Here is a 27,746-nt window from a genome sequence, read left to right on the forward strand (position 1 = left end):
ATAGTGAGGGGTTAATCATATCTAACAGAAAAGTGCTAACCTGGGGTAACATGTATTTGAGTAATTTAGTGGGAATAGGGTCAAGAAAACAAGTAGCTGATCTGGAGGAGGTGATTACTGATATTAATTGCTGAGGCCCTAGAACATTACACAAAAGTACAGTGGTCACTATGAGATGTCATTACCCTTTAATATATAATAATGATAATAATAATAATGAACGATATGTGTATGGCCAAAATTATTAGAACACTTGTTTTTGTTGAATTGGCCATAAATCATCGTTATGCTCTATAAACCATAGAAAGTTTGGTAACACTTTACTTGAAGGTATCGTCATAAGACTGACATGACACAGTCATGAATGTGCCATTCGGTTTTTGTAGGGTTAGGGTTAACCGAATGACACTTAATGACAACGTTATGACATTGACATAATGACACATTCATGACTGTGTCATGTCAGTCTTATGACAGTGTCATGTCACTCTTATGACGATACCTTCAAGTAAAGTGTAACCGAAAGTTTCTTATGTCAATGTAAACAGGCGGATTCCAGGAACATAAACACGTTTTAATAGATGTTCAGATCATAAATAGCTGTTTACTGCACAATCAACAAAAAAAACCATTTGCTCTAATTTTTACAAAATAACATCTATGTTGTTTATTTAACATGTACATTATCATTGATGAGAGTAAAACAAAGATCAAAGATTTCCTAACAATTAAAATAGTTTGTCCCCAGTCACAGTTTGGGCCCCGGTGTCCTACAGTATGAGACAGGCGGAGGAGGGCTTGGCTCGGAGCATGCTCATGAGGTTCAGGTTGAACTGGGCCGGGTTGAAGTCCTCGAGGTCGCACGCGGAGGCACGCCGGTCCTCGCGGTTCTTCTCCCTGGAGGTGACTCGGTACTGGGCCTTGACGTTCCTCAGAGGGTTGTAGTCCGGACTGATGTGGTCTGGACAGCGAAACACTTCTCTGATAACTGATCCCTGCTGAGTCAAGGCCACAAACCCATTCCTGTAGGTCACCATCCTGACGACGGGCGAGTACACAAACTGAACGTATAGCAGGTTTCCTGAACAAAGAAAAGAAACATATCGGTAACACTTTACATGAATAGGTATTCATAAGATTGACATAACAGCTGTCATAAACATCAATGAATACTTCTGACAGCTGTCGTTAAGTGTCATTCGGTAAGTTATGTCACTTTTCATGCAAAGTTGACATTGTTTGAGATGTTTTTGTTATGAGAACTTGACATAAAGACAATTTAAACTGTCATAGCAGACCTAATGGACAAACTTTAAAAATTATATCAAGTTCTCATAACAAGGACATCTCAAACAATATCAACTTTGCATCAAAAGTGACATAACTTACCGAATGACACTTATCGACAGCTGTCATAAGTATTCATTGATGTTTATGACAGCTGTTATGTCATGGTTATGACAGTTTTATGTCAATCTTATGAATACCTATTCAGGTAAAGTGTTACCAAAATATCCATGCCAACATCAGAGTGACATTTAGAAGCCCAGGAAAAAACAGAATTATAAGGTAATCTGAATGTCATTAAGAAAACAATAATAAATATTACTTAATTACCTGTTTCAATCATGAAAAGGAGACTAAAAGCAAACATTTTACGTTCACATTAGTTTTTATGAATAAGAACCAAACAATAATGTGCCATATTCATGTGTTAGATGGATTTATCTGTCACTCCACAAAAAAAAACCATCCAACTCATCAAGATACCTATGTTTCCTATTGAGATATTTTGAAGGGTCCTGCATACACACTCTTTATCCATTGCTTATTGAACAATAGAACCGCCAAGAGGTCATTTTGACCTCCATTCATTCTAATGCAAAAATGGTAAATAGACTGCATTTATACAGCCATATACATTATATAGCCAGCCAGACACACAGTTACTAGTTACACAGTTAACTAAATAACTAACTATCTAACTAACTAACTGACAAACTGAGTGACTAAATGGACATTCTTTAGCCCAGATTGCAATGATTGGAAAATCAATTTTATAAATTTTTATATACACGCACTGTTCGAAAAATAGAAAAATAAAGAGTCGTCTATATTGATTGCCTAGCAATGACTATTGTTATTTTTTGTAAAGTATGTGTGTGTATATGAATGTGAAGCATTACTATAAAGTGTTTTGAGCTGTGTGTATGGCTGGCTATATAATGTGTTTGGCTATATAAATGCAGTTCATTTACCATTTTTGCATTAGAATGAATGGAGGTCAAAATGACCACTTGGCGGTTCTAGGTAAAATCACAATTTTTTTTGTTCTCTTTTATACTAGAATCGTGAAGTTTAGTTTAGTTTAGTTTAGTTTATTATTACAGGACAGTGTACAATACCATTAATCAATTTTAGAACAAAGAAGAGATGGTTGTACAAGATTTAGCCACTAGGGCTGAAAATGCATAAGATGATGTAGAACACACTTTTAGGAAAAGTCATCGACTGGGAGACATAGGGTTTTTACGCAAACAGAGTTACATGCATTTTAAGAAGCGAGAGAGGTCAAAATGACCTCACGGCGGTTCTAGTGTTAATAGCTCATTCACCCTTTTTACTGCACATGCCCAAGATACTACATAAGACTGAGATGTTTATGCACATGTCCTGGATTTGGAAACAGAGATGAAAGCGACATCCTTCCACATCCAAACCTCTGACTTTAGGGAAAGTCCTAAACAGTTTTCAGCTTCGTTTTTTTTTGTCCTTCCTCAGTCGGGACACACCTGTACCTACCTGTAGCGACGTCCCAGACTTTGACGGTCCTGTCCTGAGATCCAGTGAAGACAAACTTGTCGCTCTCAGAGAAAGCAGCAGAGAGGACGCCCTCGAAGAAAAAACCCTGAGCACCAATGAAACCACAGCATGATGAACTGGACTGGTTCAATAAGTATGTTCAGTCTTAGAAGGAGCTATTTGTTGGGTCATTCCGCCAAAAGAGTGCCATTTGCTCATTGTAACTCTTAAAAATTAAACTTCATTTTTCATTCCATTTCAGTATAGAATTTTTTAATATACACATTTACTCATTCAAAATGAGTACTGGTCAATCTCAGGCTACTTTATTTAATTTATTGCTGCTTTTATCATTGCATTTTTGAAGAAAAAGTAACAGCAATGAGGGTAACAGCAATGAGTTTTTAGCATAAAATCAGCAATTGTGTGAAATCTAGCCAAATAGCATCTATACTAATAGCTTGAGCACACAGAGCACATTCTTAGGATTTAACTGAATATTTTACTTTTGATATCAACAAACACTGTCTAGAGATAATTTAGGTAACAGGAATGAGTTTTAAGAGTGACCGACCCTGACATAGCTACAATATCATTCAATTTCAGGAAAAATAAATTACAGAATTTAATTTTGGTCTTCCCATGACTTTCAAAAGACCTAAATGATGTCACTTCCAGCAGAACATGTCACTGGTGGAATGTTCCAAAACTTTTAGAGTGTAGAATGTGTTTGGGTAAAACAGCACTGAGTGAAAACCTGGGGACGGGACTAAAATGTGAATTTTAACCAAAATATAATTAGGTTTTAATTTAAAAAATGTTATATAAGTGTAGATATAATATAAAGTCACACTAATATGCAAAAAAAATGAGATTTTAGAAGGATTTTATTCATAATGCATTGTGGTAAACTATAGCGTTTGGCTCTGGGGACATGCAACAAAGGCTATGTTTCAGTGCTTTGAAAGCCTTTTTATAGTGATTAAAAATTATATATCTTTAATTTCTACAGTGATTCATGTGTATGGTGCTTTGTTTATTAATTAAATGCAATTTATATTATATTATTACATGTTTTTATACATTTAATATGCTGGGGACAGAAATGGCACTCTTTTGGTGGAATCGCCCTAAAAAAAGGTCATGTTAGCATTAGCAGCTGTTTACTTACCAGTGCAGAGGAAATGTTATGAATTCCCCACCAAAGTTAGCATGCTAACCCATAAGCTTTTGTCATGTTCCAAAGATTCTTAAAGGGATAGTTGAACATTTTGGCAAATTTGGCCATAATCCCTACAGTCATAGCAGTATAGGTTCGTTACCTTTAATTGTCGGTGCAAGCTATTTTTAGAACGGCGGAGCAGAGCCGTGAGCTGCTCAGAGCTACGCTACGGAGGCTCATGGGATTTCTTGGTTTCCCTCTTCAAACTCATCAAATACACAATCCAACAACTCCACAACGCTCTGGTGGACAAGTTGTGAGCTGCACATTCACCACGCTATGAGATAATAACACAACGTTACCAGACAGAGTTGTTTTAGAGGGAAATTCATGCAAAACCGCTGATGCACGTTGCCTTCAGGGACAGTTTTTCATCAAGCAGTCTCTGTATTTCCCTCTAAAACAACTCTGTGTGGTAACGTTGTGTTATTATCTCATAGCGTGGTGAATGTGCAGCTCACAACTTGTCCACCAGAGCGTTGTGGAGTTGTTGGATTGTGTATTTGATGAGTTTGATGAGGGAAACCAAACAATCCCATGAGCCTCCGTAGCGTAGCTCTGAGCAGCTCACGGCTCTGCTCCGCTGTTCTAAAAATACCTAAAAAAAAAAAACCTACTGCTATGACTATAGGGATTACGGCAATGGGCCAATTTGCCAAAATGTTGAACTATCCGTTTAAGTACACAGCTGTTGATTCTAATTTGAGGTATGTACAGTAGTCATAGCAAAACTTAAAAACAGAGATTTTGTTAGAATCAATAGAATCTTACTCGTGGTGATTCTGTCTTATTGTGAAAGCTGTTGTGTAAATGCCTCCAAGGCTACAGGTGAACAGTGATCCTGACCTTGTACTCCATAGTGTGATCCAGGGACAGTGGGTTTAGGGCCCACAGCCGCTGCACCGCGTCCTCCGAGCCCACCAAGGCGTGAGTCCCCCAGTTACTGGCCGTCACACAGGTCACTCTGCTGCGATGAGGCTCCAGACCGGAGCTGCAGCCGCTGCCGAAGTCGTAGAGCTTCACCTAGGGGTGGGAGAAAAAATCGATTCACACAAATATCGCGATATTCTTTTTGTCAATTTTTAAATCGATTTTTTTTTTCAAAAATCAATTTTTTGGGGGGAAATATTGTGCAATGTGCATTTGTTAGCCTTTTTTACACACAGAGAGTACAGGTTTTGAAAAGGGTTTAAGTTCACTTTATAATGGAGTATGTTAATTTATAGGCCTTGTATACTGTAGGCCCTTTGGTTCTCTTGTCTCAGCTTGCACCTATTGTTTTTTTGTCAATGTATTTTAATATGTCCCATTTTTTTGGTTATTCTTTATTGGTGTGAAAATAAGCTAAATAAACTAAACTAATCTATAAGCTCCTACAGTATTTGTGCAGATAAATGCTAAAATGTAGCAGTTTACCTCAGTCTAGATCTCATATAGGTTGCTGCTGAATACATCTTAAAAACTGACTTACATGTGATGTGTATTTTTTGGGGGAAATATGGTTCCTGGAATAGTCTGTAGACAATCATAATCATTCAACTGTTTCACTGGTGTTAAAAATGCAGACTAAAAATCGAGAAAACCGGCACTATCGTAGAATCGCAATTAAAATCGAATCGGCATTCAGAAAATTAGGGGTGGGAGACAAAATCGATTCACATAAGTATCGCAATATTTTTTTTGACAATTTTTAACAATAATTAATAAAAAATAAATGAATAAAAAAATTTCTAAAAAAAAATAAAAGAAATTATAAAAAAAAGAAAAATCTTTTTTTTTTTGCAGACTAAAAATCAAGAAAATCTGCAATATCGTAGAATCGCAATTTAAATCGAATCGGCATCCAAAAAATTTGGGGTGGGAGAAAAAATCGATTCACATAAGTATCGCGATATGTTTTTTGACAATTTTTTAAAATAATTAATAAAAAATTAAAAAAATTCTAAAAAAAAAAAAATCGTAGAATTGCAACTTAAATCGAATCGGCATCCAAAAAAATCGTAGAGGAATCGAATCGGGAGAAAAGCATATCGTCCCAGCCCTACACTGCAAAAACTCAAAATCTTTCCAAGAATATTTGTCTTATTTCTTGTCAAAATGTCTCATTTCTAGTCAAAACTAATCTCTTTCCACTTAAGAAAAGACTCATCACCTAAAAATTAACTTGTTTTTAAATAATTTTCACTTGAAATAAGTAGTAAAATCCACCAGTGAAAGCAGGTTTTTTGTGCTTGTAATAAGAAAGAAAAACTTGCTCCACTATCAGATTTTTCTACTCATTTCAAGTGAAAATGATCTAAAAACAAGTTAATTTTTAGGTGATGAGTCTTATTTTAAGTGGAAAGAGTTTAGTTTTGACTAGAAATGAGACATTTTGACAAGAAATAAGACAAATATTCTTGGAAAGATGTTGAGTTTTTGCAGTGTAGGGCTGGGACGATATGCTTTTTTCCCGATTCGATTCTTCTACGATTTTTTGGATGCTGATTCGATTTAAATTGCAATTCTACGATACTTTTTTTTTTTTAGAATTTCTTTAATTTCTTTATTTTTTATTAATTATTTTTAAAAATTGTCAAAAAACACATCGCGATACCTTTCAAATCTGCTTGAAAGAAGTAAAAAGTGTCTAAAAACAAGCTACTTTTTAATGTGATGAGTCTTATTTTAAGTAGAATGAGATTTGTTTTGACTAGAAATAAGACAAATATTCTTGGTAAGATTTTCAGTTTTTGCAGTGTGTAGTTTCACCTCCCCGCAGCCGGTGCCGTACAGCAGCCGGCGGTCGGGCAGCAGCGCCATGGCGGACAGCGGGGTGTGCAGCAGGGACAGGGCGAGCCTCTGCAGCGGCCCCTCCACCGTAGGGAAGCTGTCTCTGCTGGTGATCTCAAACAGACACGCCGAGTCCTCGTAGGCCACGGCCACGTGCTTCTCCTTGGCGCCGATGGCCATGCACAGCACCCGGGAGAGGCTCTCCGGGGGCGGGATGCAGAGCGTCTCCTGGGGAAGGGCCAGCGGGTAGATGAGCACCGTCCCCGAGGTCAAACCGCACAGCAGCAGACGTTTGTGCTGAGCCAATTCCAGACAGCAAACCTGCGCTGAGACAGGCAAACGCTGCGATAGAGAACCTGCAGAGAGGGAGAGACACGAGATTCACACACTGCTCAAAAAAACTCAAAATCTTTTTCAAGAATATCTGTCTTATTTCTTGTCAAAATGTCTCATTTCTAGTCAAAACTAAACTCTTTCCACTTAAAATAAGACTCATCACCTAAAAATGAACTTGTTTTTAGATGATTTTCACTTGTTTCAAACAAATTTTCACTTGAAATAAGTAGAAAAATCTGCCAGTGAAAGCAAGTTTTTTTGTGTGCTTGTAATAAGGAAGAAAAACTTGCTCCACTATCAGATTTTTCTACTTATTTCAAGTGAAAATATGCTTGAAAGAAGTAAAAAGTGTCTAAAAACAAGCTACTTTTTAATGTGATGAGTCTTATTTTAAGTAGAATGAGATTTGTTTTGACTAGAAATTACATTTTGACTAGAAATAAGACAAATATTCTTGGTAAGATTTTGAGTTTTTGTAGTGCAAGTCTGATCTCACTGCTCAGACTAAGACAAAATCTGTTTCTGTTTATTACAATATCTATAACATCTGCTATATTTTGCTATATATCTATATAGTTTCTCAGTTAAATAATAATAATAAAAAACATATAAAAGTTGGATTCTCAGCACAGGCCATTTCCCGCCAGTTCCACCGACTGTTAACTTTTCAGGGGGTTTCAGGGGGAAATAACTACCTGTTGGTGGTCATTAGTTCATTGCCATTTCTGCTGTTGTCTGTCTGTATATGTGTATGTATGTTTGTATGTTTATGCTCTACTGTTGATTGTGTTTGATTTTCTCACTTTTGAAAATTGCAAATCACAGATAAAACCTCCTGGACCGGAAATCTGCTCAGGCACAGGAATAACCTCTTGGAGTATGTGCATGTAATCATTACTCTTTGATTCAATGTTATTTATATTTTTGTTAGTCTGGATTAGTTGTGGCCTTTGTCTTTGGTGCAGAACTTCTCTGTGTGTGAGACCTCGCCTCAGTCTGCTTTGTTTTAGTATCACATGCCCAGTGGTGGACAGTAACGGAGTAAATTTACTTGAGTACTGTACTTAAGTACATATCCAGAGGATTTGTACTTTACTTGAGTATTAGATTTCTTTGATACTTATTACTCTTACTTGAACACATTTCCAAGACAAATATTTTTTACTTTTACTCAAGTTAATTAGTAGGAAGGCTGAAAAGTACTGGTTACTTTCAGGTCTTTTTCTAAAATCCTATTGGACACAAGCTGTGTTTGTCTGTGAAGGAAACCCTAACCCCTAAAAGCAGCACATCAGTGCAGCTGAGCAGCAAAGAGTTCATTCTCACTAACAAGAGTTAAAAGCTCCTTACATTCATTTACAAACTATTAGAGTCATTCATTGATGTGAACAATAAGACATTTACTCTGACTCTGACTTTGACTTAAAGTTAATTTAAAAGTATGTACTTTTGGATACTTAAGTACCTTTAAAAGCAAGTGATGTTGTGTTTGCTGTGAAGCAGCAGAGGTTTTATAATCATAAAAAAAAAAAGCTTATAAGAAAGGGAAACACAGTTGCCCATGTTGAGAACTCACAGCGTTTATCATGATGCAACATCTCCTAACACCGACCTGTGTGGCTGTTCCAGCCGATGACTTCTGTCTGGCTCGGATGTCGGACGAAGAACACCTGATCGGTGTCTGTGGTCATGGCGACGTGGACGCAGCCTGAAGGGATGTGAGCGGTGGGTTTGTGCTGCGTGTCATATTTCAGATTCCACAGCTGGACGGAGGAAGTGGCCGTCGAGGCCGAAGCCACGAAACCTTTATAGAAAACCACGGAGGTGACGGGAGCATCCGCACCGCACAGAGAGTCCAGCAGCGCTCCGGTGGTCACCGACCAGATCTGTCAAACACACGGCAGGACCGCTTTGAACTGAAGCAGCTGGATTAGAAACATCTGGAGGGGTTTTCACTGTACCATCTGGATTGGTTCCTACTGAAACAGCTGGAGTAGTGTTTACTGAAACACTTGGATTGGTTCTTACTGAAACATCTGGATGAGTTTTTAGTATACCATCTGGATTCCTACTGAAACATCTTTATTAGTTTTCACTGAAACATCTGGATAAACTTTACTGTACCATCTGGATTGGTTCCAACTGAAACATATGGAGTAGTTTTCACTGTATCATCTGTATTAGTTCTTACTGAAACATCTGGATAAACTTTACTGTACCATCTGGATTGGTTCCAACTGAAACATCTGGAGTAGTTTTCACTGTATCATCTGTATTAGTTCTTACTGAAACATCTGGATAAACTTTACTGTGCCATCTGGATTGGTTCCAACTGAAACATCTGGATGAGTTTTCACTATACCATCGGGATTCTTACTGAAACATCTGGATAAACTTTACTGTACCATCTGGATTGGTTCCTACTGAAACATCTGGACTAGTTTTTACTGAAATACTTGGATTGGTTCCTACTGAAACATCTGGACTAGTTTTTACTGAAATACTTGGATTGGTTCTTACTGAAACATCTGGAGTAGTTTCACTGTATCATCTGTATTAGTTCTTACTGAAACATCTGGATAAACTTTACTGTGCCATCCGGATTGGTTCCTACTGAAACATCTGGACTAGTTTTTCCTGAAACACTTGGATTGGTTCTTACTGAAACATCTGGATTAGTTTTCAGTATACCATCTGGATTCCTACTGAAACATCTGGATTAGTTTTCACTATACCATCTGGATTCCTACCGAAACATCTGGATTAGTTTTCACTGAAACATCTGGATGAGTTTTCACTATACCATCTGGATTCCTACTGAAACATCTGGATAAACTTTACTGTACTATCTGGATCGGTTCCTACTGAAACATCTGGACTAGTTTTTACTGAAATACTTGGATTGGTTCTTACTGAAACATCTGGATTAGTTTTCAGTATACCATCTGGATTCCTACCGAAACATCTGGACTAGTTTTCACTGAAACATCTGGATTAGTTTATTAGCGGTTAGCTGGATCAAGTGTTACTGTGAAACATCTGGACTAGTTTTTTTCTGAAACACTTGGATTGGTTCTTACTGAAACATCTGGAGTAGTTTTAACTGAAACTTCTGGATTAGTTTATTAGCGGTTAGCTCGATCGAAGTGTTACTGTGAAACATCTGGGTTAATTTTGGCCCAAACAGCTGCATTAGCTGTGGCTGTGGAGCAGCTGGATGATGTCACTCACCCGTACGAGCTGGTCGGCGGCTCCGGAGGCGAGCAGCCGGCAGTCTGACGACACGCAGGCCGACAGAACGCGGTCGTCGTGCCGGAGCTCGAGGAACTTGTCCACGGAGTCTCTGTCGACGTTGAAGAGGCTCAGAGTTCGCTGGGCTCCTGCAGACACAGATCAGACTGGGATGGAGATCTAGACGTGTAGCAACCAAAAACGTAATAACAGCCAATAACGTAATAATTTTGGCCATTTTATATGTAATAAAGCCAATAATGTAATAACGTGCCAAAAATGTAATAAAACTTTTGAGCCAATAATGTCATATCTATTTGGCTAAAGAGGAGAAAGACCACACAGTTAAACGAGAGAGAGAGAGATGAAATATAGTATGTATCTTGGATGAATAAATATGACGACTATGTCATCCACTATTGATCAGCAAACTGCACAAAAACGGCAAAACAGTATTTTATTTCCAAGAACTGCATTCATATTTATGTATTATAACATTATTAGCACCAGTTATTACATTTTCAAAGGGTTTATACCAGGCCGATAATGTAATAACAAGCCAATAATGTAATAACTTATTATATTATTGGCAAAAAGTTATTATGTTATTGGCTCAAATGTTTTCTGACATTATTGGCACGTTATTACATTATTGGCTTTATTACATTTAAAATGGCCAAAATTATTACGTTATTTGCAGTTATTACGTTATTGGCCGTTATTACGTTTTTGGTTGCTACAAGACGTTTAGACGTTTCTATTGTAGTTCTGTTGTTGTTAATCGACAACAGTAAATCTGGTTCAGCTGGATCTTTGTCGACTTTCTGTGTTTTTATTTGCATCTTTGTTTAGCACTTTTGAAACCTCACCTGCATACGTAGTATCTATTCACACATCTTCCATGATAATAGCTTAAAATATTACTGTCGAACATTTCTACTATTGATACAGAACATAAGAAATAAGAGCAAAACATGTAAAATGATGTTCTCCCAACACATTTTTCTGCCTTAAGCATTAAACATTTATAATTCCTCATTAAAAGCGAAGGTGAAGAAGTCCACATCGCCAAGTTACTGAACCTCTTGAAACGGTTTTCATTTGTAAGTGCAGCTTGATGAGTGAGAGTCTGTTTATTGGTCAAACCTGCAATCAGGACTTTTTCATCTTCTGTAACAGAAAGCAAAGATGGAACCAGAGGAAAATCGACGCCCGTCAATCTGCCCGTCCTGGAAACCTGAAGATAAACATGGGAAGAAGTGTTTGGTTCATATATTGAATCCTCCGTGGCTTCTCTGAGTTACAGGGGGTCTCGGCGTAGCAGTGCATGTCCATAACGGTTGCAAATGGATACCAACTGTCTTCGTAACAAAAAGACACACCAAAAAACATCCAAATACCTCCATGCTGCTCGTATGTAATGTCCCTCTTGTATTGAAGCCCCGAACTGTGAAATTGTCCCGAAAAAAAAAAGTCTATATTTCAAGCTTGTTTGTAGCGGAAGCTTCTCGAAGCTCCTCTTCCCGGTTCGTCAAATTTGGACGAACTGGGAAGAGGACAGACCCTGGTTCGTCCAAATTTGATGAACCAGGAAGAGGAGCTTCCGCTACAAACAAGCTTAAAATATAGACTTATAAAAAAAATTTCGGAACAATTTCGCATTTCGGGGCTTCAATACAAGACGGACATTTCAAACGAGCAGTATGGAGGTATTTGGATGTTTTTTTGTGTGTCTTTTTGGACCAAGAAAAATGAGCACCATTCACAACCATTATATGGACAAATACTGCTGCACGGAGCCCCGCTGTAACTCAGAGAAGCCACGGAGGACTCTGAAACTTCTCCCAGCCCTTAGTCCACATGAGGGGGAGTAGATAATGAGTGAAATTTGAATTTTGGGTGAACTATCCCTTTAACAGAACGGTTTTGTCCATGTCTGTATCTGTGATCAGATCTCACTTCCTACTTTTTGTCTATCAACAGATAGATGTTGATACCAGATGTGAATGTGGTCTAAATGACTACATTCCTGAACACTGAGAGGGACTGAATGTAAACAGACGTCTTCCTCGTTATTGGCTGTAACCACTAACAACTAACAACATCTGTGCAACGTAGATGTGAAACCGTAGCTACCTGATAGAGGAAGCCTTCCTGGGTCGCCACAAACACTTTCCCACGTTTCGGTAACGTCACAGAGTTGACGGGAGTCAGACTCCTCTCTTCCGGGTTTTCCAGCTGCGTCTCCAGGTTGCCGGGTCCAGATGTTCGGACCAGACCGGAAGGAGCCAGAGAGACGACCGAGTCCTCCAGAACTCCCAGAACCACAGAGTCCACTCCACCGCTGCTGCTGAGGAGCTCCGCCCCATCGTCCAGCTTCCACACCTTCACCTGCAGCGACAGCAGATCCATGAGGTCACACAACACGCCCACTTCCTGTTACCTTCCAGTTCTACTCATTAGTCGGAATTTCCGAGCTCCGAGTTGAAATTTTAATCTTAAATGCCCCCTGAAGTCGGATCTCTGACTCGGAAAGTCAGACAAATTCAAGATGGCTGCCACTCGGGCAGAGATGGACAGAGTACTCGACCCCAGTACTTGAGAAAAAGTACAAATTAGGGATGTGGAGATTCACTGATTCATATAGGTGGTCCGATACAAACGTTTGCGATGCGACTGCGGTGGATTCAGGGTACATCGGATAAAATTCATGGTTGAATTTGCGATGCATCTCTCTAGCCTGTCTACATCGGTAAATTCCATGGTTAAATCGATCGTTTAATTTTCCGAGGCAACCTGAATGCACCACCGCGGAAGCCGTGTGCAGCCTTATGTCCGTGACAGCAGCAATATAATACATCCATGGACAGCAGCAGCAGTACTAGCAGCAGCTGTAGTCAGAGCCGCCAAGAAAAGTAAACAGTCCGACCTGAAGCACTGGAGCGACGGGTCAATACTCGGCCGTCAGCGTAACTAGTAGGAGAGCCGTGGTAGTCATAGACATATATATATGTATGTCTATGGTTGTAGTGAGCTGGGAAGCGGTGGTAGCCGCGGATGCTAACCGCTAGTTAGCGGTAGCAGTTAGCATCCGGACAGCATATTTTCACTTGAAATAAGGAGAAAAATCTGATAGTGGAGCAAGTTTTTCTTTCATATTACAAGCACAAAAAACTTGCTTTCACTGGCAGATTTTTCTACTTATTTCAATTGAAAATTAGTTTGAAACAAGTAAAAAATATCTAAAAACAAGTAAATTTTTAGGTGATGAGTCTTATTTTAAGTGGAAAGAGGTTAGTTTTGACTAAAATTTAGACATTTTGACAAGAAATAAGACAAATATTCTTGGAAAGACTTTGAGTTTTTGCAGTGTGTAGGAATAACAATGGTGGTAAGTAACAGTGGTGTTACCTGAGTCCTGGTGTGAACACTGAGCAGCTGTTTCTGCTCCCACAGGTGGAGCTGCACCGATGAGGGGGCGGAGCCAACAGGTGCAGCCTCCGGGATGCAGGACAGCTGCTGGCCGTCGACGAGGCTCCACCTCCTCAGAGAGCCGTCGGCAGCCAATGAGAGGCAGTGAGACAAGCTGTCAATCACTTTGACACACAGGACTGCCCCTGCAGAGCACAGATTGCACTGAGAGTTATGATTCATATATTTTTTTATCATCATTTAATTGAGGGCTGTCAATCAATTAAGCATGTCCATATAAGAGGTTGCAAATGGATACCAACTGTCTTCATAAGAAAAAGACACCCCAAAAAACATCCAAATACCTCCATGCTGCTCGTATGTAATGTCCCTCTTGTATTGAAGCCCCGAAATGCGAAATTATCCCGAAAAAAATTAAATAAGTCTATATTTCAATCTTGTTTTGTAGCGGAAGCTTCTCGAAGCTCCTCTTCCCGGTTCGACAAACCGGGAAGAGGAGCTTCCGCTAGGAGGAGTTTCTCCAGCGGCAGAACAGAAAATTCCACAACAATATTAAAGTCTCATATTAATGTGGATGAATCTACGCTACCCACACCTGTTAATGGGCCCATTTTAGATAAATCTATGGTTTTGTCTCTATGGTTATTTTGTTATTATTAGTGGTGGTGGAAATGCTGGGCGAGCCGACCAGCGATTCTTTACTTTCGGTTTCGTGGCGAGTCATGAGAATAACGCCGCTGAATCACGCTTTTCCAAAACTCCTCGTTGTCCCTTTAATTTAGGCCTTTTCTCGAAAATTGCATATCCATAATAAAATGAGTATATCTCTGCAACCACAAGGTCTATTTGAATACTTTTGGTGTCATAGTAAAGGGAAAAAAATGAGGAATTGCTGAGATGTGTAAATTTCAGTATATCTGTTACTGGTGAAGAGTAAATGAAGATGACACACAGAAAAAAAATTAATAAAATTAATATTCGCCTAAAAAAAAATCATATTTTTGATGAGTGCCCTTTAGAATAATGCTGATGAAGCTCAAACTCTCTATAAAATCATTGTACAACATGTGAACATTGTCTCTGCAGTGGTTGATTCTGATTAATTGAAGCAGGACAAAATTATTGAGATTTTACTACAAAATATCCAGGCGAACTTTCCAAAATGTCCATTTTTGGCACAGCTTGGAACCACCTGCTACTATAAACTATTGTTTAATCTTTATTTTCACACAATTTGGATAAACTAACTGAAAATAAATCTACTGGAACCGATTGTAAATAACTAACATAGTGGATTCAGTGTCTCTGCGCCCTGCTGCTCAGAGCAGCTTATTTGGGTGGGTTTGGCTTTCAGCCTCTATCTCAGCGGAGTGGTCGATTCGAGTGATTGACGGCTCATTGTAAAAGGAATTTGCATTTACATTGGTTAACTCTGGTTTAATTCTGATCAGACGGACCTGTGTGTCCCAGCAGAGTGTGGACGAGCTGCTGGTCGCTGAGACTCCACGCCACCACCACGCCGTCGTCTGAACCGGCCACCAGAAGCTCCGTCTCCACGCCGACGTCCACGCAGAGGACGCCTGCAGACAGACACAGACACAGACACAGGTGGATGGATGCGTGTTCATGCTCCAGGGCTGTGTCCTAACCCCCCCTACTCACTATATAGTGACCAGGCCATGTTGTAGTGGTGTCCGAATGTTTAGTGATTATTAATTAATAAATAATAAATAATAAATAATTAATTAATTATTAAAAACTCCTGCTAACATTTCCATGTTTCCCACATTCTGTGACAAACTGTAAACTGTTTTCTTGTCTGTAACAACATCTATTGCACGTCTGTCCGTCCTGGGTGAGGGATCCCTCCTCTGTTGCTCACCATGAGGTTTCTCCGATTTTTCCCTGTTAAAAGGGTTTTCCATGGAGTTTTTCCTCAGTGGATGTGAGGGTCTAAGGACAGAGGATGTTGTTATGATGGGATGTAAAGCCCTTTGAGACAAACTGTTGGTAAAAACGGGCTATACAAATAAAATTGCCTTGCCTTGCCTAATGTTCACTATATAGTGACTGAATCTATCCCACAATTCACCGCAAAATGTAGTGAACATCCGATGGTCACTAACCGGAGCAACATATCCCATCATGCATTGCGGTCACGGATGGCCGTTACCACAGCGGCCCAGAGCGACCGATGTAGCTACCAAATAAATGAAGTAGTGACCGGTGTAGCTACCAAATAAATGAAGTAGTGACCGATGTAGCTACCAAATAAATGAAGTAGTGACCGGTGTAGCTACCAAATAAATGCAGTAGTGACCGGTGTAGCTACCAAATAAATGCAGTAGTGACCGGTGTAGCTACCAAATAAATGAAGTAGTGACCGGTGTAGCTACCAAATAAATGCAGTAGTGACCGGTGTAGCTACCAAATAAATGAAGTAGTGACGGGTGTAGCTACCAAATAAATGAAGTAGTGACCGGTGTAGCTACCAAATAAATGCAGTAGTGACCGGTGTAGCTACCAAATAAATGAAGTAGTGCAGCAGCCTCAATAAATGTGTCCAGCTGCCAGAGTTGTCCGGTCGCGGCTTCCACAGACTCCCACAACAAACGTCGGAGCAAATTTCCTAACAAGCGTTAAAAACTGACCACAGACTCTGGATAGCGAGGCTAATTTATGTTAGCCCGTCTATGGTGTTTTACATTATACGTTAGCATTAAGCTAGCGGACTTTATGCTTAGTTGTGACACGTTGTTGTGAACGTTGTTTCAAACTATGTGGGTTTGATTGAACATCTTTGGTGCTTAAATTACCGCTTAATACGTATATTGCTTTACTCCTCTTTTTATGTTGGTACCTATACACCCGTAGGTCTATGCAGTGTTGCCAACTCCTCAGTAAGCAAAGTCGCTATTGGCTGTCGTAAAAGTCGCTAAAAGTCGCTAAATGACGTCATTATCTCAGCCGGGGGGGGGGTGCCAGCGGCCAGCGGCAGCAGCCAGTGGCGCTCTTTATGTCTGTGGCGTGGAGCAGTGCGTCTCTGAATGCAGCGGAGGCAGCTCCGTGACACTACTGTGTGTAGGCTGAATACCTGTGAGTGCCCGCGGCAGCGCCGCTGCTCGTTGAAAACAGCTGTGATAACGTGATTTCAGGTCCAGAAATGTTTGTAATATCACGGGGAAAAGTCGCTAGATTTGTCGCTAGTCGCTTTTGACAAAAAAAGTCACCAAGGGGGGTTGGAAAGTCGCCAGATTTAGCGACAAAGTCGCCAAATTGGCAACACTGGGGCTGTGTTCGAAATCATCCACTCACTCACTCACTCCCTATCCACTACATCATGTATATGATATAGTGGACTACATCATGTACACGATGTAGGGAATGACGGGAGGAGAATTCGGACACTAGACGGTCATTTTCTGGACGTGGTTGCGTCAGCTGATGCGCCAGGTGTTGCTGTGACGGAAGCAGACGCGCCGAGAATCATGTAAACAAACCATGGACGTATGAAACAAACTGGACACATAAAAAATAAAATAAGAAAAACCGGACACTTGCGGGAACATTTGAGGATGTGATTCTGTGTGGTTGTGTTTCTCAGACAATTAACTGTTGAAATATCCGAAGTTTGGTTTGGTAAACTACTGTTGTGTGTCCCGACCGTGAGCCGTTAACGGCTCTGTGGCTATGCTCTGTGGCTATTAGCTTAGCTCGTCAGATCATTTTTACTTCATATTCTACTACAGTTTCTTTATTAGATTGATTTAATGCTGCCTGTTAATGTTCGGATGCTGCTGCCCAACTCCTGCTCCTCGGGCGAGGCAAATGGAGCGAAGGCAAATATGTCTGAGGAGTTTTTTTTGGTAAATTGCCTAAATAAATCGTAGCTAACATGCTAATTAGCTTCCTCTTCTTCTCTGGCAAAACGCGACTGCATTGCATTGTGGGATACGGGAGTAGAAAGTAGTGTACACAAGGGGGCAGTTGTCGGTCTGAGAAGTGAAGCTCACTTCCGCGTTCAAAAAACTGCAATCCCCTCGGATTCCTCTGGGGGCTGGTGTCAGAAGGGAGCATTCCCCATAGACCCCCATGTTAAAATCGCCGACTTTACATCCTCAGTAAACATGTTAAAAGCCTGGTGTCAGAACGTTTTTTCGTCTCAATCGATAGTTTCTACCCCTGCACACACTCTGAGGGGGGTGAATTTTTTTTTAACTCTATAGTTTTACTGTTATTAGGTTAAAATTCTGGCCAATTAGGGCGCGGAAACGTTGAGTGACAGGTCCGAGCAGCTCCGTGGACAGCTGCTTCGAGGCCAGTGGGCGGGTTCTCGGCCGGCCAATCCAACATGGCGCTGTTCAGGCCGCCATATTTGAGTCACAAAAACGACTCCCCAAAACCAATGGGTGACGTCACGGACGCTACGTCCATTCTTTTTACAGTCTATGAGTGTACATCGCTTGTTCACTCAATTTTGCGGTGCATTGTGGGTGTTTTGTCATCCACTACATAGTAGATGAAATTAATCGCGGAGAATTCGAACAACACTACAAAATGGCGAACACACTATATAGTGCACTACATCCGTGATAGGGGGTGATTTCGAACACAGCCTGGGTCTATGCTACACCGGCCGTTACCATGGTTGTATCCATGGTAATTACACCGGCAGTTACGATCGCAGTCGGAACGTTTTAATTATGCGACGTAATACGTCATTAACTGTGCGGCGGAGTAGTGTCCAAAAGTGTTTTTTTATTTGACCAGTGAGTCCACTAGTCCACTATACACCGGGGTCGATTGTTGTCCATACATTTTAAAATATTGGGTCTTTCAACAATCGACCCGGATCGTGATGAGTTTTTTAATATCTAGCTCTTTGTCAGCATATACAAGGGATTCAAACTAAGACATGACAGCGGACAAGCGTCAGACAAAGGTTTAAAATGCCGCGTTTTTACACGTATGTCTATGGGGGAATCGGTTTGTTTTCCCCCACGGCTCTGACCGGAAGTGACGTTTCCTTGGTTACCGACTCGGTGTATATTGAATTCACTATATAGTGAGTAGGGAGGAGGGAATGAGGGAGTGGTTTCGGACACAGCCCAGGTGTGCCGAGTGAGTACATTCTTTGATCTCTGAGCGTTCCTCACCTCCCTGCAGCCCGCTCAGCGTGTGCTGCAGCGCCCCCCCAGGCGGCTGCAGGAAACTACACTTGGGGACGAGGATCGGCTCGGGACACGTCAGCAGCCACTCCTCGCACTGACGGCACAGTCGACCAATCACAGAGGGGAAGGAGGAGGCCAAGGAGCAGAGTCTGGCCAGCAGCTCGGTGTAGAACAGAGACATGTCTGCAGATAAAAAACACACTGCAGCTGATTGAGTTGAGTTCAGATTTAAAGGACAATTCCAAGCAAATTCAGCTCAGGGCTGTATGTCCCTAACATTTTAGGTCTAACAGAAGGAATCTGAAGGTTTTCAGTTTAATTGTTCCTGTTTTTCGGTAGTTGTGTCTGTCCCCGCGTCGCCACGGCAGCGATGAATGGGAGCGGATTGAAGTTCTGCTGCTTAGGCTGTTTCCATCCCTCAAAGCCACAGACAGCGTCAGATAGAGACTCAAACATGCACCCAGAAGTTTATTTACTTCAAGCAAGTCGACATGTTTGTAAAACTACATCTAATTCAAAGTCTGGCGGAGTGGAGACCCAAGTTGACGCTCGGTGTGTTCAGGTGCAGTGGGAAGCTCCTGTTTGTGTCATAAACACAGGAATATCAACTCTGGACTTGCTTGAAGTAAATAAACTTCTGGGTGCATGTTTGAGTCTCCATCTGACGCTGTCTGTGGCTTTGAGGGATGGAAACAGCCTAAGCAGCAGAACTTCAATCCGCTCCCATTCATCGCTGCCGTGGCGACGCGGGGACAGACACAACTACCGCAAAACAGGAGAAATTAAACTGAACATCTACAGATTCCTTCTTTTAGACCTAATGTTAGGGACATACAGCCCCGAGGTGAATTTGCCCGGAATTGTCCTTTAATCATTTAGCTCTGATAACGGACTGATAACTGACCGATGTGATTGTCCAGGAAGTCCAGGCTGGGTTTGATGAGGACCAGAGTGTCTCGGACCAGTCCGGTCTCGGTGCAGTCCATGTACCGGGAGCTCTGGTCCAGGTCGTGGATCACACTGGAGACGCCACACACTCTGCTCTTACAGTACAGCCACTCGGCGCTGCCTGAAAACACACAACCACACACATCACATCAACTCCTCATAAACACATTTTCACTGACTAACTGCCTAAAACGGCATTTTAGCACCTATACTAATTTTCTCTTATGAAGCAAAACACTCATCGTTAAAAACTAATCACCAACGTCTCCACGCTGTTGAGATGCAATTTATGTAATTAACAGATTTTTGTCTTAATAACAGTAGCTATTTATGAGTTGAGGATGGTTCTTGGTGTCTGAGCTTTAAAGGGATAGTTCACTCAAAATTGAAATTTTGGCTTCTCTGAGTTACAGCGGGGCTCCGTGCAGCACTGCATGTCCATATGACGGTTGAGAACGGAGCTCACTTTTCTTGGTCCAAAAAGACACACCAAAAAACATCCAAATACCTCCATGCCCCAACATGAGAAATTGTTCCGAAAAAAATTAAGAGAACGGCATGCAGGGCTGTGTGTGCAGCCAAGGGATGCCGTGAATGTGGTAGGGACAAGGACTGTTATGGTGCGTTCAAGGCAACTCGTAACTCGTGTTTTTCCAACCTGTGAAGTGGTACCAGTTCGATCTGGTACGAGTTCACGGGTCAGAAGTTACGAGTGGCCGTTATAGTGACTTTCACAGGTAAAACAGGTCGGAGAAACACGAGTGGGTTGCCTGGAACGCTACAAAGTCGTAAGTTGTGACTTGAAGCTGTAATTTACGGTTTCAAAAGCCTGCCTGGAACGCAGCATTAGCCAAAACCACCGGATCGCTTACTTCTGCTTTAAGTTATATGGTACACGACTATTTGATTTCTGGCAAAAGCTTGCCGCATCAGCTTACGTTAAAGCCAGTGGCTTTATGTGACGTATGTGATTGTTGAAGGGGTGTGTCAATTCGTAGGGGTTGACTTTCTACCCCTATACCCCTTGTAGCTCCGTTTCAAGGGGCGAGGGGCAAGGGGTAGGGGTAAAAAAGAGAAATGGGATTGGGCCTTATTAGGAAACTACAGCTGACTAAAAAGTCGCATATTAATGTGGATGAATTCAATTTGTTTATCAATTTGTTTATTTCGGGCATGTCAAGCGGGAGAAGCATTTCTACTACATTACCACTTGTTAATGGGCCCATTTTCGATAAGTATATGGTTTTGTCTCTATGGTTATTTTGTTATTATTAGTGGTGGTGGAAATGCTGGGCGAGCCGACCAGCGTTTCTTTACTTTCGGTTTCGTGGCGAGTCATGAGAATAACGCCGCCGAATCTCCGTTTATGGTGGGAACTACGACGGTATGTGATCGTCTTCCAACCTCTGACTTTAATTCTTGATGAATGAAAACATGAGTCTGTCTTGCGCCGGTCAAAGAATTTCACGGTGCGGAGGCTCATAAATGTAGTGAGAAAACACTTCGCTTTTCCTAAACTCCTCGTTGTCCCTTTAAGGTGTGTGGTGGCTCATCTCGTACCGATGACTTCCTGTCGTAGCTCCTCCCACAGGCCGGCGTGCAGCAGGTGATAGGGCAGCTCTTGCAGCTTCCTGACGTTGGCCAGTCCCGGAGCGAACCAGAGCGGTTGAGGAGGAACCTGGACACCACAGGCTTTTACTTTCATCATTATTGTGAAAATGAGCATCAACCTCCAGGGCTTAAAGGGATAGTTCAACATTGGCAAATTGGCCCAATTGCCATAATCCCTATAGTCATAGCAGTAGGTTCGTTACCTTTAATTGTCGGTGCAAGCTGTTTTTACGCTATGAGATAATAACACAACGTTACCAGACAGAGTTGTTTTAGAGGGAAATACAGAGACTGTTGATGAAAAACTGTCCCTGAAGGCAACGTGCATCAGTGGTTTTGCATGAATTTCCCTCTGAAACAACTCTGTCTGGTAACGTTGTGTTATTATCTCATAGCGTGGTGAATGTGCAGCTCACAACTTGTCCACCAGAGCGTTGTGGAGTTGTTGGATTGTGTATTTGATGAGTTTGATGAGGGAAACCAAGAAATCCCATAATGAGCCTCCGTAGCGTAGCTCTGAGCAGCTCACGGCTCTGCTCCGCCGTTCTAAAAACAGCTTGCACCGACAACTAAAGGTAACGAACCTACTGCTATGACTCTAGAGGTTATGGTGAGAGGAGGATCTGACTAAATGTTGAACTGTCCCTTTAATCAAACTTCTTCACATCTCGGCCTCCAGTAAAGATAATCTGCAGCTGTGGATGCTGTCGGTACCTTCCTGTCGGAGAGCAGCAGCGTCAGACCAGGCAGAGACGCCGGCTTCAGTTTTCCCGCCCACCGGCCCAGGAAGTACTCGGCCAGGACCCTGAGGCTCCGCCCCCGACGCTCCGACGTCAGATAGCGAGATGAAACCACCTCCACCAGGCGCCTGAATCACAAAGGTCAAAGGTCAGACTCTAATAAAACATCGGACCATGTGCACTGCAAAACCTCAAAATCTGTCCAAGAATATTTGTCTTATTTCTAGTCAAAACAAATCTCACTGTACGTAAAATCACATAAAAAGCAGCTTGTTTTTAGACACTTTTTACTTCTTTCAAGCAGATTTTTACTTGAAATAAGTAGTAAAATCTGATAGTGGATCAAGTTTTTCAAACAGATTTTTCTTCTTATTTCAAGTGAAGATTTGTTTGAAACAAGTGAAAATGATCTAAAAACAAGTTCATTTTTAGGTGATGAGTCTTATTTAAAGTGGAAAGAGATTAGTTTGGACTAGAAATTAGACTTTTTTTGGGGGGGGTGATAAGATTTTATTGATACCAATGCCATAATTCTTCTAATCAATCTCATTCTAATTCAGTTCCTTTATGAATTCCTGTGGATTTTCTGTGTGCAAAGAATTAGGCCCATACATGTTTTTATTTTATTCTGAGTCTCTGACCACTGAACAAGATAGAGATAGATAATTGATTTCACAACAAATGTTGTTGCTACATCGTGGCTTCTTTCTCCTGTGACCATTTCACCTTTTGAGACCTTTTCACTGTGGCTCCTTCACCTGACAAAGTGTTTCCCCGACTGTACATTCATTCAGATGCTCTGATCGCTATCAACTTTGCTTGGTCATTACACTAATAACAGCCTAAGAATGATTTTAAGCGTGCAGAAGGAGCGTGACAGAAATGAGACATTTTGACAAGAAATACGACAAAATATTCTTGGACAGATTTTGAGTTTTTGCAGTGTGATGGCGGGTCAGGTTTGTCCTCTGGCGTGTACCGGCTGTTGAGCGCCACGGCGACGACGCCGTCCGTCCAGCGCTCCTCCAGATGGTCGTCCAGGTCCCGTCTGAGGCGCGCCCACAGCAGCGGGGGCAGCCGGATCAACGAGGGCGTCGGTGGCAGCGAGTGCCTGTACACCTCACTGATGACATCATCGTCCAGCGACATGACATCACGCAGCTCCGCCTCCAGCAGACCTTCCCTGTGGACACACGACGCACAGGATGTGAATAATAATATGATAATATTGTTGTTAAATATTTGTCTGGTAGCATCTTCATTCTTCTACATAGTTGTTTAAAAGCACTTCTCAACCTACACAGCTGAGAAATAATCAACCAAACAACTTAATGTCATTTAGTTTCATTACGATTATCATGATTGTTATGCATTAACACTCCACAACGCTCTGGTGGACAAGTTGTGAGCTGCAAATTCACCACACTATGAGATAATAACACAACGTTACCACACAGAGTTGTTTTAGAGGGAAATTCATGCAAAACCACTGATGCACGTTGCCTTCAGGGACAGTTTTTCATCATCAGTCTCTGTATTTCCCTCTAAAACAACTCTGTGTGGTAACGTTGTGTTATTATCTCATAGCGTGGTGAATGTGCAGCTCACAACTTGTCCACCAGAGCGTTGTGGAGTTGTTGGATTGTGTATTTGATGAGTTTGATGAGGGAAACCAAGAAATCCCATAATGAGCCTCCGTAGCGTAGCTCTGAGCAGCTCACGGCTCTGCTCCGCCGTTCTAAAAATAGCTTGCACCGACAATTAAAGGTAACGAATAGGGCTGGGATGATATGCTTTTCTCCCGATTCGATTCTTCTACGATTTTTTGGATGGCGATTCGATTTAAACTGCGATTCTACGATATTGCCGATTCTCTCGATTTTTAGTCTTTAGCATTTTTAACATTTATCTGCACACAAATACTGTAGGAGCCTATAAATTACATAACATACTCCATTATAAAGTGAACTTAAACCCTTTTCAAAACCTGGACTCTCTGTATGTAAAAAAAAAAGGTGAACAAATGCACATTGCACAATATTTTTAAAAATTCAACCACAAGAAAAAATAATTTAAAAAAATAATAATAATAATTCAAAATAAAAAAAATTGATTTTTGAAGAAAAACATCGATTTAAAAATCGTCAAAAAAAGATATTGCAATATTTATGTGAATCGATTTTTTTCTCCCACCCCTAGTAATGAACCTACTGCTATGACTATAGGGATTATGGCAACAGGCCGATTTGCCAAAATGTTTAACTATCCCTTTAATTTTGGCATTCAAAACTGCAACTGATTGTGCAAACAACTAGGGGTGGGAGAAATTTTTTTTTTTTTTTTAAATTGGGGGGGGAATTTTTTTTTTTGTTTGAAGTTTTTTTTTTTAAGTTTTTAAAATATTGTGCAATGTGCATTTGTTCGCCTTTTTTACATACAGAGAGTCCAGGTTTTGAAAAGGGTTTAAGTTCACTTTATAATGGAGTATGTTCATTTATAGGCTCCTACAGTGTTTGTGTGCAGATAAATGTTAAAAATACAGATTAAAAATCAAGAGAATCGGCAATATCGTAGAATCGCAATTTAAATCGAATCGCCATCCAAAAAAATCGTAGAAGAATCGAATCGGGAGAAAAGCATATCGTCCCAGCCCTAAAAACAACTAATCGTGATATCTCTAGCTGTAATTAGCTCTAATAAACACAGGTGTATCAGCAGTGGCGAAAGTAGTCTGCTACGGGCCCCAATGCAAAATGATTGAAATTATTGCTATAACAACAGGGGCCGATGTTAGGGCTTATGTTAGAGACAGGCGTCTATATGGGACAGGCTTTTTTAAATTATTATTATTAGGCCTATTAATTTCAAACAATTCTGATGCTCAGCAAAGATGGAAAATCTATAACATAATCAAATGGTTCTGTTGTTACTGTTTAAAAGAGTTAGGATAGAAGGGAAGGGTTGGATGGAGAGCAGCATTCATTTACAAGTTTAATCTGCACCAATTACACTTTTCCTAAATAAATGTGTGCTCCGGCCACAGACTGTACTACGTAATAGGCTAGCGGCTCTTCCCTTGGTTTTATATTTTTTATTTTTGCGGGGATAAAAAACTGAATGACCAGATATTGAAAGCAAATCCCCATAATGCAGAATAACATCAATGAATTGCAGTAATGATGTAAAAGCCAAGATGTTAAAGGTTGACTATGTAGAATTACAAGAACAACAACAGAGAAAGAATTCCAGCAGTCGATTGCCAGACCGTTGCTAGGTAAAACGGGCCGTTGCTAGGGACTCCGCTCTGATCAGAGGACAGCAGAGGAGGAGAACTAAGCAGGATATTTACCTTATGTTTCATTTTTACCGTCATTAACAGCATAATAAATGACTTGCAGCTTGTTACAGGGAGAGTGGAGGCTCTCTCACTGCTCTCGTCAAGTTGGAAAAAAAAAAAAAAAAAGGAGCTCCGTGGCACCGAAAGTCCGCGACGATAAACGTGTTTATGACAGATAAGACTACACAAATACACCCATCCTAACAAGTATATGATAATCCATTGATCCACCGATTGATTATTAAAAAGGCTTGGTTGAAAACAAACGCATACGACCGGGAGGAGGCAGGAAAACAGCGGAGAACTGAGCCACATGTCGGCTACGGGTACGAATGTAAACACAACGTTGACAGATAGTCAGTTGTCGAGCCCGTCAGAAAAATTAAAAATAATAATTCAGACTAAAAAAAAATTTTTTGTGGAAAAGCAATACTTTAATTCTGTACCCCTCTAAAGGCCACATGGATGTATTATTTTTGAAAAAATATAGCTTTTAATAAATATTCTACATATTCAACCTTTAATACAGTACCGCCAATTGATAATTTTATTTTTGGAAATGTTTAATTTACTGTAATTTTTACCAGAGTTCACCACCACAGGCCTTTTTTGGCCACGGGCCCTAATGCAACGGCATCACTTGCATTAATGGTACTTTCGCCACTGTGTATCAGTCACGTCACCTCGCCAGGGCCAGGTATCCCAAGGCGCCGCCCACCAGCTGCGTCCCGTGTTTCTGCTCCAGCGCCGTGAGGATCTGTGACATCACTTCCTGTGCGGTGGCGCCGAGCCGCGGCCGGGCGGGCGGAGTGAAGGAGCTCCAGCGTCGGGCGGCGGACAGCATCAGTCTGAGGTGGAGCGGAGAGCCGGTGGCGTCGAAGCTCCGCAGCACGGCCGCCGTTTGCTCCGGCGTCAAGGCGCGCCGCCACGCCCGCAAGTTCGATTCCAACATCTGTTTTCCCTCGTCGCGGGACAAACGCTCGGCCTCGAAGAAGTTCCCCGAAGACTCGAACCTCAGCCGCATGTTGACAAACACCTTAATTAAGCAAGAGGTAGGTATGTTTGAAAATTGAAAATGTGGAAATTGAAAGAGTCTACGAAAGTTAAGTTCATTGGTGTCTTAAAGCAGAAGTAAGCGATCCGGTGGTTTTGGCTAATGCTGCGTTCCAGGCAGGCTTTTGAAACCGTAAATTACAGCTTCAAGTCACGACTTACGACTTTGTAGCGTTCCAGGCAACCCACTCGTGTTTCTCCGACCTGTTTTACCTGTGAAAGTCACTATAACGGCCACTCGTAACTTCTGACCCGTGAACTCGCACCAGATTGAACTGGTACGACTTCACAGGTCGGAAAAACACGAGTTACGGGTTGCCTTGAACGCACCATAACAGTCCTCGTCCCTAGAGCTGTGCGATACTGCAAAATTTGGTATCGATCCAATACCAAGTAAATACAGGGCCAGTATTGCCGATTCCGATACCAATACCAATACTTTTTACTACTACCATCTACATGCATCATCTATATGCAAATTTGAATAAAAACTTCAATTTTCATGATTATTTAATTATTTTGTAAGTTTTCCTTTAATTAATCATGTCTATGATGATAATAAAACACAGGACAAAGTTGTCTTATTCTATTAATCAGTCTGCTAAATTACTGTGATGACCAATTACACTGAAAAATAACATTAGCTGTAAAAAAAAAAAACTCCAAACGTCACTCCTCTTCTGCTCTGCACAATCATGAAGCCACAGCAGCGCACTGCTCGCCTCGCAGTGAGTGAGTGAAAGTGGAGGGGGGGAGCGGAGGAAAGGGGAGGGGCTAATTGAGCATGAGTGAAGTGAGAGAAGAGCGGTGTTGTATAGCCCGTCGGTCACTTTGTAAATGCCTGGAGTTACAGAAGAGAAAGTGAAACTTAAGAATCGATCTCATCACACAAGTATCGATCAATACCCAATACCAACGTTAGTATCGATACTATCGATATTTTAAATCGATCCGCCCACCCCTACTCGTCCCTACGTCACCACATTCACGTGCATCCCTTGGCTGCACACACAGCCCTTCATGCCGTTCTCTCTCCTCATTGGATAAAAACTGTAGGATACGAGAAAAGTTTTCTCCTGGGCTCAGAGCAG

At 41.2% G+C, this 27,746-nt stretch overlaps 1 protein-coding gene across 1 annotated transcript in view; it reads right to left on the reverse strand.

Moving 5' to 3' along the window:
• Positions 1-732: 732 nt before the first annotated feature.
• LOC146989322 (NACHT domain- and WD repeat-containing protein 1-like) overlaps positions 733-27,746 on the reverse strand; it is a 42,419-nt gene continuing 15,405 nt past the window's right edge. The window contains exons 4-19 of the mRNA XM_085775253.1: positions 26,286-26,638; positions 23,245-23,448; positions 22,240-22,393; positions 21,475-21,592; positions 19,871-20,035; positions 18,952-19,149; positions 15,253-15,375; positions 13,775-13,980; positions 12,500-12,754; positions 11,510-11,600; positions 10,364-10,512; positions 8,745-9,018; positions 6,776-7,152; positions 4,871-5,047; positions 2,803-2,908; positions 733-1,081 (exon numbers count right to left, since the gene is read on the reverse strand). Of these exons, the coding sequence (XP_085631379.1) occupies positions 771-1,081; positions 2,803-2,908; positions 4,871-5,047; positions 6,776-7,152; positions 8,745-9,018; positions 10,364-10,512; positions 11,510-11,600; positions 12,500-12,754; positions 13,775-13,980; positions 15,253-15,375; positions 18,952-19,149; positions 19,871-20,035; positions 21,475-21,592; positions 22,240-22,393; positions 23,245-23,448; positions 26,286-26,638 (3,261 nt within the window). The 3' untranslated portion in view covers positions 733-770. The remainder of the gene's footprint in view (positions 1,082-2,802; positions 2,909-4,870; positions 5,048-6,775; positions 7,153-8,744; positions 9,019-10,363; positions 10,513-11,509; positions 11,601-12,499; positions 12,755-13,774; positions 13,981-15,252; positions 15,376-18,951; positions 19,150-19,870; positions 20,036-21,474; positions 21,593-22,239; positions 22,394-23,244; positions 23,449-26,285; positions 26,639-27,746) is intronic.

The sequence above is a fragment of the Trachurus japonicus genome, chromosome 4 (genome assembly GCF_045865225.1).
Source record: "Trachurus japonicus isolate A0001 chromosome 4, Traja_1.0".
In the NCBI taxonomy this organism is placed as follows: domain Eukaryota; kingdom Metazoa; phylum Chordata; class Actinopteri; order Carangiformes; family Carangidae; genus Trachurus; species Trachurus japonicus.